At 48.2% G+C, this 14,855-nt stretch overlaps 1 protein-coding gene across 3 annotated transcripts in view; it reads right to left on the bottom strand.

Annotated features, from left to right (window-relative positions):
- Positions 1–3,530: 3,530 nt before the first annotated feature.
- Positions 3,531–14,855, bottom strand: part of Pmp22 (peripheral myelin protein 22) — a 31,848-nt gene continuing 20,523 nt past the window's right edge. For all 3 annotated transcript variants that reach the window (XM_028869337.2, XM_028869336.1, XM_028869338.2), the window contains exons 4-5: positions 11,986–12,126; positions 3,531–4,838 (exon numbers count right to left, since the gene is read on the bottom strand). In XM_028869337.2, coding sequence (XP_028725170.1) covers positions 4,675–4,838; positions 11,986–12,126 — 305 coding nt within the window. In that variant the 3' untranslated portion in view covers positions 3,531–4,674. The remainder of the gene's footprint in view (positions 4,839–11,985; positions 12,127–14,855) is intronic.

Below are 14,855 nucleotides of genomic sequence, written 5' to 3'. Positions count from 1 at the left end.
CAACTTCATACTTTGAGTAAGGAAAGAACAACCCTGTGAGACCATAGCCAGATTGTGCTCAGGGTGATCGCTGAGCAGACAGTAAGGATTTCTGTGTGGTTTGGGTGTGCCTCCCAAAGGTTCAGAGCTCCCTAACTGCAATGTTCAGTGGTAGAGCCTGGTGGAAGGCGATTATGTCTCTGGAGGTATCACTATGTCAGTGGATCAATGCCCTCAAGACCACAGGTTGCCATAAAGTAAGGCCACACTACATACCCACCCCACCCCCCTTTTATGCAGTCATTTGTCTTTCTGCCATGATGTGGTACAGCTGTGGGGCCCTGACCAGAGACAGCACAAATAGCATCACCCAGTCCAGTTCAAACTAAATAAATCTCTTTTCCTTATGAAGTACCTAGGCTCGGTGTTGTAGAATATTATTTTATGATGTGTTACATTTGTTTATGCTGTGGAACATTTGCTTTAATGGTGCAAAGATGTGTTGCATTCTTTTATGTTGCATTTGTTTAACTCTGTAAAGCTGTGTTAATGTGCCTGTCTAAAATATCTGATTGGCCTAATGAGGAGCTGACAGCCAATAGCAAGGCAGGAGAATGGATAGGTGGGGCTGGCAGACAGAGAGAATAAATAGGAAGAGAAATCTGAGAGGAAAAAAGGAAAGAGCAAGAGAACAAGGAGAGGAAGATGCTAGGAGTCAGCCACCCAGCCACCCAGCCAGCCACAGAGTAAGAGTGAAAGTATAAGATACACAGAAGTAAGAAAGGGAAAAAGCCCAGAGGCAAAAGGTAGACAGGATAATTTAAGAAAAGCTGTCAAGAAACAAGTCAAGCTAAAGCTGGGTGTTTATAATTAAGAATAAGCCTCAGTGTGTGATTTGTTTGGGAGCTGGGTGGTACCCCCCCCCCCAAGAAAAAGCCAAAAGAGCAAAAATAGCCAACAACATTTTGGTGCCCAACATGGGGCTAGAGTAAAAGAAAATCCAACAACAGCCGAGGTAATTATTACAGAAAATGGACTAAGACAAAAACCACAAACTACGTAATGGCATTTAGTGCTTAGAGTTGCATGCCCAATGCCTCGGTGTCCAGTCCCTTTGTGAGACTCCTTGTTTGCTGTATATCAGGTCCTAGACCAGACTCAACATACCACAAGAGACAGGGTAGCAAGGCAGCAAGACTGCCCCAGGATGGGGGAGCCACACAGACCTCTCCCATGCATCTGGGGACAGAGAAGCCATTTCTAGCATCTTTACTGCAGCCATCCTCTTCTTGTTGAACCCCAAGAGTCAAGAGAGGAAAGTAACACTGGACTCTCAAACACAGGTGGTACAAGTTTTCTGGAGATAAAACAGGTCATGCCAACCAAGTGTGTATGTTTGTTTTCTAAACACAACTGCCCTTGGTCTCAGTACCTTCCCTACCAGGAATTTGACATGAGGGCCAAGTTCAAAAACCCACCAGTACTCATGTGTGAGGATGTGCATTGAAACATTTGGGATAACGATAAAAAAACAGGACACAGGCTCAGTACCTATCAATGGGGGAGAGTAAATCAAGGTTTGTGCAGCTACATGGTAAAAGACTAAACCAGGGCTCCTTAAAAGAAACTGGGGTGCATGCTGACATAAAGTGAGCTCCAGCTTTTACCAGAAAACAAGATACAGAGAAGTGTGTGCCATCTGACCACTTGGTGCTCACTCTATAGGCATCGATGTCCAACGTTAAGTTCAACAATGTTTCTGGAATGAATCCTAAGCAAGTATCTTACTTTACTATCCCTCTGTTACTGGTTTTGTGGGCACTATGTCAAAAGACTATGAGATGGGGGAAAATTTTTTCCAGTTTTATTACTGTCTAGATATGGCTAGGATGCTATAAGCCTAGATGTGTATATATCATAATGTATATATTATAATTTATATTAATCAATGGAATTACTCAGGTGGGGAGAGTTGGGGTCCATTGTTAGCTTTCTTCTTTGTGCATTATCTACACCAATTTAAATAAAATACTTTAACGTTTTATTTAAATTGTCTTTTAAGATAAGTTTTATAGAATGAGTGTCTTCAGACTCCAGGCTTGTGGAGTCAGAGTCCTGGTTTTCTCAGTCACTCTCGTGCATCCCACAGCTGGTTGTGGAAATGCAGCCAAAGTCTTTGTGTCATACTCACGAGTACAGGTCCTCACAGAGTCACAGATGAGATTCACAACTCTGCCACAGGTGTTCAGTATCAGGTGGCTGCAGTGACTGCCCTGTGGGCTGCTGATACTCAAAACACACTGGGTACACCAGCTTCACCCAGGTACTAGTTGGAAATGCAGGATCTCGGCCCCACTCATATGTGGATGTCAGTCAGCATCATCCAGGGCTGCCAAGTGACTCAGGAGCACACTGAGGTCTGGTGAGCCTGGCGTCGCCCTCCTGAGGGACTGATGCTGGTTGTAAACAGCTGATCAGCCCTCAAGACAGCAGGTTGTCATCAAATCTGGCCACCTCACATGTGTGGCCCCTTCTGTATGCCACCATTTTCTTTCTGCTGTTGCATCATGAGGTGATGTTGGCATCCCAGGCACAGGGAATCCAAGTATCTGGGGTGGGACCCCTGTAAAACAAAGTCTAATGTGCAGGCTGGGAGCCAAGACCCAGGTAAGCCATCAGGACGTCCTCCCATGCTCTTTCAAATATTCGTCTATGATGATCAGTGGCAACTAACTCACAGGGGTGCTTTCTAGAGTGTAGTCACTACGCTGAGTATTTTGTTCCCATCACCTCCTTTTGATTCTCACAACCTGAGAGCCTTCACGCCAGAATCCATGCCTTACAGACAAGGAAGAGGACGTGCTCCTGTTGGGAAGCAGCGGAGGGCAGGCTCCCTGCCTGGGCTGCTTACCTGCCATGGTCTCACACCATTGCTCTGGCATACCTTGCTCATTAAAAGTCAACGATGGGAATTTTCTCACTCTTTCTTGGTCTTCGCGTAGTTCAAAGGAACAGTTCAATAAATGTGGATGACTTTCGTAGCCCAACATGCTGCACCACTGCAGAGGGCCAGGGAATGACAAGCCTGGAGCTGGCTAATGCTTATGACCTCTGCCCTCCTGGTGGGATCAGAGGCCCTGCTCTCCCCACTTTATTACCATTACTATTCCAAACACCATTCGGACAATAATTCAGAGGCTGATGCTGCTCATGCCCATCTCCTCTGCATAGGAACACAATTCGGCCGTGCCCATGTTCCCTATGTATGCCATCAAAGAGTGGGAGCAAATGAACACTGCAGTTCCTTCCAGGCCACTGACAGCCTTGCCCTCTGGCTCCACGCCCCAGCTCTGTGCACTTGGCAGACACTGAAGACGCTGAAGGCATCACATGTTCCAGCTACCTGTGAGATGGCTGTGAGCTCACTCCTGAAGCGCTACACTGCAACCCACACCATTAACTGCACCTCCCCCTCCACTGAAGCGCTCCACCTCACTCCCGTTTGTGCCTTGAACCCACACCCAGGACCCACAAAAGCCAGGGAGACACAGTGAGTTACTCTGATGTTTATTTTAATGTATCTTAGTCCACACAGTTGGTATAAAATCAGAAAAAGCAAGCAAAAACAGAAAGGTCTGGAGTCTTAGCATCAGAAGGGCACCGTATATACATCTACAGTTGGTGGCCGATACAAGTCATTGCCAGACAGTCCTTGGAGGCACAGAACACTCTAGACCCAGCAAGCCAGGGAACTCACAATCCCAAGGGTCTAGACACTTGTCCTGATGCTCCGACCGTGAGAAAACTGTGGGAGCGATGGAGGCTTCGAGATTTATTCATTGTAGTAATAACAGCAGCCTAGCTAGGTACGAAAGCAGTTATGGACCGCTTATGTCACACACAATTATTCAGGTCTCCATTCTGCCTTATGTCATAAAACTGTTAATTGAGTTTCCAGTGAGTGGTTTAAATGATTAGTAATAACGAGGAATGGTAAATCCATAGCACCATTTCACAGACTCCTTGTCTCTGACTTCTCATTTAAATGCGTGGCCCTGGTACTCTGCCTGCAAGGACAAGGGTTCCAGAACTACCATCCGTGTTTCTGCGGAGGGCTCTGGTTCAGGGCGGTTCGTCTGTGAGTGCTTCGGGCTCCACACAGCCATCCAGGCAGTGGGTAGTCCTGCTAAATGCACCAGGTCACCCACAGTGTGAAGGCCTTTGGCCATTTGGGGTGTGTCCCCACACTTTGGTTATCCTATGAGGTTGAGTGGGAGGGAGGTATCTGCTTTTAGATGAAAGGGACCATGTGGGAGTTTTTACTTCTGAGCAAAACAAAAGATAAAAAACAAAAATAAAAACAAAAACAAAAACAAAGATACTGAGCTTGGTTATAGTGTTAGAATGTAAAGTTCTTTAAGATTCAACACGAGGCTGACAGTCAAACATAAAAAGCAAACAGTCCTATGTACATATATGTAAAAAGTGTTATAAATAGGTTTTATAAACCATAGATATTATATACATCTTCAATTGACAGCGATCCCCACTCAACTGCGTTCTGTTTGGTTGGACTTGAGTTTGGATTTGGGGCTAGCTCTTTTTGGTTTGTGGGGCTTCTTTTCTGGTTTCCTACCTCCCTCCCAATGTACCCTATGCGCGCTCAGAGCCTCGACGGATGGTGCGTCGGGCGCCTCATTCACGTTTCCGTAGAATCACGTAGATAATGCCACTGAGGAGGGCCAGGGGAAAGGCCACCCAGGCCAGGATGTAGGCGAAGCCATAGGAGTTGCCAGTGTTGACATGCCACTCACTGTGCCTCACTGTGTAGATGGCCGCGGCACTCATCACGCAAAGACCTGGGAGGAGAAAGACAGCAGGTAACTGGCGGTTCACCGTGGGGCTGTGGCGCTCTGCCACATGAACATCCACAGTGCTAGGCAGGGAGAATGTTCCTAACCTGACTGGGCCTCCCAGCTCAGAACTGGGAGGAGACAGCCGGAATACACGAGTAAACAATGAACAGCTTCCCATGCCCGACCCTGGCCACCCACTCCAAGACCTCTTCTGAGGCTCCTCAGCGTACTTCCTGCCTCATGCCTCTCTCTTTCCGTCATCCTCTCCCAGGCCATGCAAGATGGACAGTGAGGACTCGGGCTGCCAGAGAAGCCTGCCTAGCTCTCCCCAGAAGTGACTGGGTGTGGATATGCTTTGTGAAGCTGTGATCCACTCTACACACGGGCCGTGTTGTGTGCGACCAGAAACCAGTGGAACCGAAGTGATACTGTACCACTGGCGGTGTCGTGGAATAACAGAAAAGGCTTGACTATTTATAGTCAATAACAGAAAAGGCTTGACTCCCGGCTGACCACAGGGGACCAGGGTCCCTTAGCGATGCTGTCCCGTGGATGTAGTGAGAAGTACCCAGCGGTGATACAGGGCGGATGGAGGGAAAGGGAGAAATAAGGACAGTAATGAGGGAGAGAATCAAAGCTGCATCGAGAGGAGACAGATAAAAAAGAGCAGCTAGTTCCATTCCACTTGGTGACCCCACGGTCTGCAGCTCAAAACAGATGAAAGAATATCAGACACAGAGGTGCATCAGGCCACCCCAACTCTTTGGTGCAGCCACCGTGCTCAAGTTTGAGCACCTATGCCCACGTGACAGCCGTGTCCCTCCACAGAGAGGGGTCCAATGACATCAGCACCCCAGCCTGGAGCTGGACAAAGCCAGATCTGTTCCCTTCTGAAAACAGAGCCTTTGAGAAGCTCTGAAAGACTATTATAAAGGCAGCAGGCTGTGTGGGATTCATGCGGTCCCGGGGCTCCAGTCCCTGGGCCACCTACAGCTAACCTCACTGCTATTTGTGCCGATGACATGCTGGACAGTCCAACTTTGTTTGAATAAACAGTAGAAGGGGGATGATGTCACACCATCCACCCTGATCAGATTGTCCTTTGGCAACTCAGAGGAGAATATGCCCACTCAGCTTGCCCCCATTGGAAAAGCCAAACAATAGTCTTGGGACCGCCGTGGGATGGGACCTAGGACCTGCCACTACCTACAGAAAGTGCAGAGACAGTAAAGCTGGCCGTGTCATGGGAAAACACAGCCTTGCTGAAGGACAATAGCAGTTTAGATGTCCCGAGACACACTTGATCAGCCTCGATCCAGGGTCCTCAGTTATCTTGCTCTGCTGCTCCCTGGGCACCCGCTTCTTGTTGAGAAATAGGGGATAGGGATGTGAATTAATGGTGGTATGCTTGCTGAGTGTGGGCAAGGCCCAGCTCCAGCTCCCCAAGTGCAAAACAAAAGGAGAATGCAAGCTAGGCCTTTGCAACACAGGCCTGTAAAGTCTCAGCACTTAGGGAAGCTGAGACAGGGGGAGTTTGAGTTCAAAGCCAGCCTGGGATATGCTATGGGATCCTGTCCCAAGACATAAGAAAATCAAGACAGGAAGTGAACAAAGAGGAACAAAAGGGAATAGAAAAAGAGAGAGGGATGAAAATGAAGTCAGGAAGGAAGGAGGAAGACTCACATTGACCTAAGCTGCCTGTGGCCTAGGCTGATGAGGGCAGGGCCACAAGAAGATGCACACCACAGAAGAGAGCAAGGTACGGCAGAGAGCCAAAGGAGGAAGAATGATGCTTATCATCTGGACAGGGCTTCCTGAGGCAGCTCCTGGCCACAGGCATGAACGATGCCTCGGTAGCCATGGGAATCTGCTACGTCTCCATTCTCTGGCAAAGAAAAAACATCAGTTTCTGTCCCTGACCAAGAGTGACTCGCAGCCCAGCTGATGGAGATGTGTCATTCAAGTAAGTGAGGTCCCCAGGAGAGTGCCAAGTTCATCCACAGGCCAAATTAAAGCCATCATGATGACACTGAGCAGTCAAGTCACAGCAGTTTGTATCTGCCTCACAATGGCTGGGTCTGCAACAACCCTCTGCACACGCCCCCTAAAGCTCCCTGAAAGAGAAGGTCTCTACCCTTAAACAGCAGTGACCAAGCAATCCTAACCAAGCACTTCAAACCCAGGGCCAACTGAGAAACTCTTGGTGATTGCTCATCAGCTCCTTTCCTTGGGGTTCCTTCAGCACGTAAGGAGTGCTTACTATCTGCATGTGCTGTTCTAGACAGCAAAAGTACCAGGATTTTATGAGACAAGGCTCCGACCTTTAAGGGATGCCTGTCCAGAAAACAGCCATCCCTTTCAATACTAAATAGTGTAGAAAGGAGAGGAATGTCCCCAAGGCCAAGAGATGAGATGGGCTGAGCTCAATACAGCAGAATATAAGCCTTGAGGTCAATAGCAGTTCATCTGGGTCCCAGGGATATGTAAGAGGTGGCCAGGTGAAGAGGAGCAGGACAGAAACTCCAGGAAGAGGAGCAAGGTCAAAGGCTAAGATGGAGAGAAAGCATTGAAAATTACCAGCAGGAGGTGACACCAGTCTCACAGGACTGGAGGCTGGACCTCATCCAGGGCCAGGGGACGGTGAAGGGGAAGCCCTGTAGAGATCTCTAGCATGGCAGGAACATAAGCAGACTCGGGACCTGGGAAGCCCCACCCCCACCCCCAGGCCAGATGAGATGGCAAAGGTCTGAGTCCCAGCACTCAGGGGCTGGCACAGAAGGATCTCAAGGGTCAGCCTGAGCTACGTCATGTCTCAAAACTAAAAAAAGGGCAGGAGAGATGGCTCAACAGTTACGAGTATTTGCTCTTTCGGAGGACCTGGGTTCGATTCCCAGAACCCACATGATGGTTCACAATGATCTTTACTTCCAGGTCCAGAGGGGACTCAATGTCTTCCCTGGGCCTCTATGATCAAGACAGACAAGTGGGCAAAGATACACGTGCAGACAACAACATCCATACAATAAAATAATAACAACAAAAAGTTTTAATGTAAAACCCAAAAAGGCAGAAGAGAGATCACTCTAGCAGCTGAGCGGAAATGGAATTTAGGGGTGGGTGGGGGGCAGGAGGTGAGGAGGTACAGGGGGCAGGTTTGTGCACCATGCAGAGGTGTCCGTGAGGACAGAGAAAAGAGCTGCCACAGCACCCATGGAGGATGCCACACCCCAGAAGTAGCAGGCTGTAGACTGGACGGGGAGGAAGAGGAAGGAGATAGAACAGGGCTGTCCATTGTGCACGCACCCGGGACCTGACACCTCAGCATCTGAGAGAAGGGAGACGACTTAGCAGTAGGTCTAGTCACCCACAGTCCAGACAGCTGTGGTGACATCCAACCACGGAAAGACTCCCCAAGACCTGGGAGGCCTCTCCAGAGCATTTCCACTGCAGACGCAGGGGCGGAAGCCACAGTGAGGCTGGCTAGAGTGTGGACCCCGGAAGCCCACTCAGAATAGCTGAAGGCACAGCCCTGGCTCATCTCCTCACTCCCCTCATCATCCTTAAATAAAACCAACAGGAAGGATGAGACTCACGCTGGAGTCCACGGCCTCTGCTGGCTTTCTGTCCCCCTTAGTCACAACAACTGGGACCAGCCTGGCAGAAATGAAGCTACTCCAAAGAGACACTTGAGTCTCTCAGTCTGACTATCAGACTGTTGAAACAATAGACCCCAAAGAATTTCCCTAGAAATCTCATGCTGAGAGAAGAAAAGGGCGCCAGGAGGGGAGAACTTATCTCCCAGAAAGAGATTTCACAGGGTTCTATCAACGTGTCAGAACATCTTACAAGGTGAGTCTGAAACCCAGATAATGATGGGTGAGTGATGGGTGGGGCCCACCTTGACTGGGGTTGCTTAGGTGTGCGCATTCATGGCCTTCTATTTGAACTTTGGATGTTACTTCAGGACCCAAAGACGGACTTGGGAGAAAGAAGCTTTTGATCTCTTTGTCCCTCTTCCCAATGTGGCCACACTGAGTAAGTCTTTTTCTGCTTTCCACTTTTAATGTGGTCCTTTTGAAATTGGCTTCTTGAGCAAAGGTGGCTGGACCTGACATGGGACACAAGTTGTGGTCTCCAAGTTTGATTAAGGTACCTAGATATTTTAGTTGATTTGTATTTTATCTCAGGGACACAATTACCTAGGACGCCAATGGGGGTTGAGGGTCTTCCATGTGCCTACTGGGGCTAGTTAGCTGCTGGACATTAACACACACAACTCTACAGATTCTAACTTGGTGTCTGTGTGGTTTTCTTCATATTCTCCCACCTAGTAAGCCTGATCCAACACAGCAAAGGATAACAAATGTGTAGGAACAGTGGTGCCCAGAAAACAGAAAATTTGGAAGCAGGACCAGGACATTCTCCTCTAACAGGTTTAGAAGAATGCACAGCTCATGAGCAGGGCTTGCTATTAAGTGAGAAGGTCCTGGAGAACCTCACAGCAAGATCAGGGTGCTTTAATGGTTGCACAAAGTCCCTAGGGAGAGAGCCCACATGGAGGCACACACATAGTGTGCAAACACGCATGCTGGGAAAACATTCATACATGTAAAATAAAGTCTTTAGAATTAAAAAAAAAAGTAAAAGTAAATTATAAAGAAGGAAGCATCATGATACCCCAACCTGTAACAGTACCTTATGAAACTCACTCAATTCTCTATTAACTTCTGCTTAATGTACTTGAGTGCTCTGCAGACCTGCCGTTCATGGAAACGGTAGCCGCCTACTGTGGTAGCCACACGAAGGTTTCATATGCCCTGACCACAAGGCTACTTTCTCCTTCTTTCTTCCATCTGCCTCCCCATACACCTCCTCCCTGTCTTCCCTTCCCCAGCTGCTTTATAGTTTGTCTGGCTTCTTCCTTGATGCTGAACTACCAACTCTCAAGTACGCATTAATTCTCACCTCCGGCCACACCACTCTCCTTGTCTCTCTCCAGCCTACCTCCTTCATAAACACCACAACCTGGGGGAAAGCTCACGAGCTTGACTTAGAACTGCCACCCTCGGAAAGACTCGGGAGGTCTCCGGGTAAAGCCCCGGTTCTTGGGTTTCCAATTTGAGTAGAAAGACCTGCCAGCAATTTCAAATGAACTTTCTGGAGACCCGAGATTCCTACGAGAGCGCCCTTCAGATCGTCTGGACTAGAGGTGACTACCAGGTACAGAACGTTCTTAGGAAATCACAGCCACGGTTTCACTTCAACATTTCTAACTCCCCAGAACTACTTACTTAAATAAGGGCCGCTCAGCTGACGACCCATGACTGAGTCTTGTGAGAGATGAGCAGCTAGATTTGAAGGGCCTAAGGAAAAGCAACTCACGTGTTTTCAAAGCCAGGGGCACTTGAGGCAGTGTTCTAGAATGTTCACAATGAGTTCAGAGGAGAAACGAAGGTGTAAAGCAAGTACCACAGCAGACAGACTCTGAACAGTTAGAGCAGCTCTGAGAACGTCCGTGTGGATGGAAAGGCCTTAACCTAGAGGCCACATGGACCACCCCGATCCTTATCTCTGGACTTCACAGCTCTTCTCCTCAGCCTTTTGGCTAAGATCAAGGGTAGTGACCAGACTTTGTGAATTTTCACAAGGATGGTATTGTTAAAAAAAAGACCCTGAGCCGGGCGGTGGTGGCGCACGCCTTTAATCCCAGCACTCGGAAGGCAGAGCCAGGCGGATCTCTGTGAGTTCGAGGCCAGCCTAGACTACCAAGTGAGTCCCAGGAAAGGCACAAAGCTACACAGAGAAACCCTGTCTTGAAAAAAAAAAAAAAAAAAAAAAAAACAAAAAAACAAAAAAGACCCTGGATAACTGAAAGCAGCCATAATTAAGTGGAAACAATGCAGACGCAAAGGCTGCTGCCCTGTAACTCAGCTCCACCCAGCCGGTTTTCCACTGAGCAGATCTGCAGGTGCTGCCACTCATAGCCGATGCTTCAAAACCTACCAATAACAAAAGGTGTGAATCTGAGTTTAGCAACCAGTGAAAGTCGGGTGCAGGACTGGGCATGGGGACACATATCTCTGATCCCAGCCCTCAGGAGACAGACAGACTGGCAGATCTTCTAGAAAAGGTATTAACAGCCAGCCTCAGGCCATGTGTCTCTGTACAAGCATCCACCAAGGACTTGGGGGTTGTTTCTAATCCCCCAGGGCTGCTTCTGAGCATGGGTGGTGATACGACCCCAGTGACATTCTCACAGTAAACGTGGGGCACTACATCTTTGACTATACAGAGAGCCAGGATAGGGAGGGTGTCATGGTACCTAGGCACGTTCTGGGGTTTACTCTCTGCCTCTCACTTCTCTCCAGTTCCCTCCAGTCTTGGTCAATTGGCGAACATCAGACAGAAAGATAGACGTCAATGAAGCAAGACACTGAGCAGACTCCAGACAGAACTGTAAGGTATTTACCTCTGTGACAGACACTTCTGGGCCCTACATGCCATCGCACAGACCACGGGGAGAGGGTGGAAGCCTTTCCTGTGTGTGTGTGTATTACCACAGTCTCATATTTGGAAGCATTAGCACGGAATGCTGGTGAAGACAGCAGAGAATGCAGCAGGAATCCAAGTCCAGGGGAGGGTGTCAGTGTGACGATCTCCACTTATAGGCACAAGACACTTTCCCGAGAACACTCTCAACAGCACTCTGCACAGGGCCATGTTCTGAACAGGGCCAAGACAGTGTCTTGGGTATCATAAAGCAAAGGAAATGGTCCTCTAGGCTATCCTTGGCTCAGTGGGCAGCCTCAGCATTTACTTCTAATGATGTGCTCATACTACAGCTTCATTCATGGTGATGGGTCTGGCATGTTTGGAGGTTTTTCTTGAGACCTGAAGACTCTTTCATGTGTGTATCATTCCACAGAGCAGTGGAATGCTCCCAAGTTTAAATATGTATGTACACACACGCACACACACACACACACACACACACACACACACACACACACGATGAGAGCTGGAAAGAAAGAGAGGGGGAAGGAAAAGCTTCAGGATAAGCATCCAATAGTCCAATTCACAAACAACCACCACGGCACCGTGTCCTTCAAAAGGCCCATATTCCAGATGGCCGTCACCGTCCACAACTTACCAGCAAGGATCTGGAAGAATCCAGTGATGTAAAAGCGGCCGCCTTTGGTGAGGGTGAAGAGCTGGCAGAAGAACAGGAACAGAGACAGGACGCTGAAGATGACAGACAGGACCATGGTGGCCTGGACAGACTGCAGCCATTCTAGGAGAAGGAACACTTGGTTAGACAAGCTGGGAATGGCCAGGGAAGACTTGCCACAGGCGCAGGTGGAGTCAAGGGGGCCCGATTCCTGAGAACCCGCAACCTGGTGGGAACAGTTCATTCTGCACTTTAAAAAGACAATCAGCAAGCCATCTTTTCTTGTTGCCATTCAAAATATACTGAACTGCCTTCCCATGTTTTTGCCAAATGGGCTGCTTAAGGTAGCGGGCGATTCGGAACTTGTATAGTCCTACGTTGTAATTTTCGACTTCACAATGTAAAGTAAAGCATGAACAGTAAAAAACTGTAATTCACACTTGGAACTTGGAGCTCTTCCTGGGCTGGCTGTGCATAGTACAGTTCTCTGTCACAAGGAGGACAGCAGCCGCGGATGGCGGTGAGAGGCGGCTCCCAGGCAGCCACCCAGCCACCATCTCGAGCAGAAACAGTCCATACTGCAATGCACAGGGTGCTCAGCTGCTGGGTAGCTTGGGTGTTGAACGCACCTTTGACTTACATTAAGTTTCAACTTAGAGTGGTTTTACTGAGCCGTAAACCCCATGGTAACCAAGGAGCTTCCATCTGTGTGTCTATGTGCTCGACGATGTATATGAGCCATTTCCACTGCTTCCCAATATTCAAGGGCATCTCCCCACATAGGTTTCTGAAGGGTGTGTTGGAACCTCTCCAACTATATTCCAAAAATAATAGTTCATAGCCAATATTCAGTAGGTTGGCATCCCCCACAGAGAATGGCTGTTAAAGAGAGAGCACGCCACTCTTACAGAAAGCAGGAAGAAAGTGCTAAAAATGCTGGGCACGTCAAATTCTCTGCCATTTCCATTCTTTTCTTGGTCCATCTTGACCGTGGCCTTTGACCTCAGCACAGAGCTGTCTCAGTTCCGTTAAATCGCCAGATAGCATCATGGCTTCCCTGTTCTCCCTGTGGTCAGCCTGCCATGCTTCTGGTGAATCTCTAAACTTCCAACCGAAATTCAGGAAAGGGAGGGCATCCCCAGGTCAACATCTGCTGCAAGCTAATTTGACTCCAGAGGAAGTGAAGGAGGAAGTGGGCTGAGCTCCGTGTGACAAGGGGACATGTACAGTGTCCACCAGATGGGTTATACCATGTCCAGATCCTCCTCTCACCACAGAAGAGAGCTGACAGAGAGGGTTTTAGCTTCTCAAGCAGTAACTAGTTGGTGTGCAATAACTTAAAAGTGTACACATCACCCGGTGGCGGCAGACATCTGTAATTCTAACACTGAAAGAAGATCAAGGTGAGTTCAAGACCAGCCTGGGCTACACAGAGGGACCCGGTCACCAAAAGACGTTTGCACCCATGCTTAGCACAACATCCAAAGCTATGGACTCTGGATGGTTTATAAAAGTTAAGCCCCCCCTTACCTAAAAACCTGCACAAAAAAGCGCTCCGAAATATGTAAATTTAAAAAGCCAGAGATACTGCCCCAAGTAGACAATGCCACACCAAGAAATGCTAACTTATGCACAAAGTTATTAAACAGACTATATGGAACTACTTTCAGGCTACCTACATCATAGTATACGAATTCTACATTTAGACTTGGGTCTCATGGTCAACACTGTATATGTGCAAACATTAAAGATTTTGAAAGCTTCAATTTTCAGAATTTCTGGTGCAGGACATTTTGGATAGAGGATATGGAACCTGTGATGGCTAATTGAATAAGATGGTCCTGTTAGGAGTTCTGAGTAGCTCAGGAGAAATCTTTGAGGTGCATCCAGTGAACCACTTCCAGAGTTCCCAACAAAGCTTCTGCAGACCCACACTGGCAGCATTATCAGACGGAGGAAACTCGAGCTAAACTAATCTAGCTTGTTTGTACTGAGAGAGATTTCCAGAGATGTTTGATGAGGCCAAGTGTACCTCCCTATCTGAGAGGCCCTGACTCCAGACTTGCGCTCTTCCACCACGGCAATACATGCTGCTGCTTTCTCCAATTTCTTTCTCTGTTAAAGAACAATGTCTGAGGGGCCAGGAGCAGCCCCAATTTCAGGTCACACAACCTCCACCCATGCGTATGCCACTAACCATTGGCGTCTTTCCCTTACAGTGCGACTATTCTGAAAGATCATTCTGCAACAAAGCTGATGTTACCACGGTACATTAAAACACCCTCTAGCTCCGTGAGATGAAACAGAAGCCACGGATCTAAGGTCTCAGTGTGAAACTAGAGCTGTGACCCAGCTGTGACTGGGACGTGTCCCCCAGAGTGCGTTGTCCTAAGGGGCAAGGCTGGAGCAGGTGCCACCCTGGGTCTCCCTCTCCAGCGCTAAGATCTTTCACTAACACAGTGTGAATCACCACTAGATCTCACACAGGATACATGTAGGAAAAGCACCCTGACCTTCATTTATTGACTTTTGAACCCCATTATACACGAGTGGTCTGACCCAAAGTTGGTTCTCAAGTCAGAACAGAAGTGAGGGATTTGGGAGAATTATTTAGCGAGCATTTGTTGAGCATCGACGCTGGCTGTGGAGATCAGAAGATGAAGAAGGTGGTTTTCCACCATCAGTACAACAGATGAAACACACAGACCCTTACAGTAAGACCAACTCTATCCTTGGCCATGGGTTCAGATTACTCACGGACTCCGAGTCAAGTCAGTCCAGCCAATTACCTAAGAGATTCACCCATCAACCAGCAATCTGAGGACAATTCTAAAAAGAGACCTTAACTAAAT

Source organism: Peromyscus leucopus, chromosome 8b (genome assembly GCF_004664715.2).
Source record: "Peromyscus leucopus breed LL Stock chromosome 8b, UCI_PerLeu_2.1, whole genome shotgun sequence".
Lineage (NCBI taxonomy): Eukaryota > Metazoa > Chordata > Mammalia > Rodentia > Cricetidae > Peromyscus > Peromyscus leucopus.
Note: the sequence above shows the minus strand (reverse complement) of the source record. Positions and strands in the feature narration are given on the sequence as shown.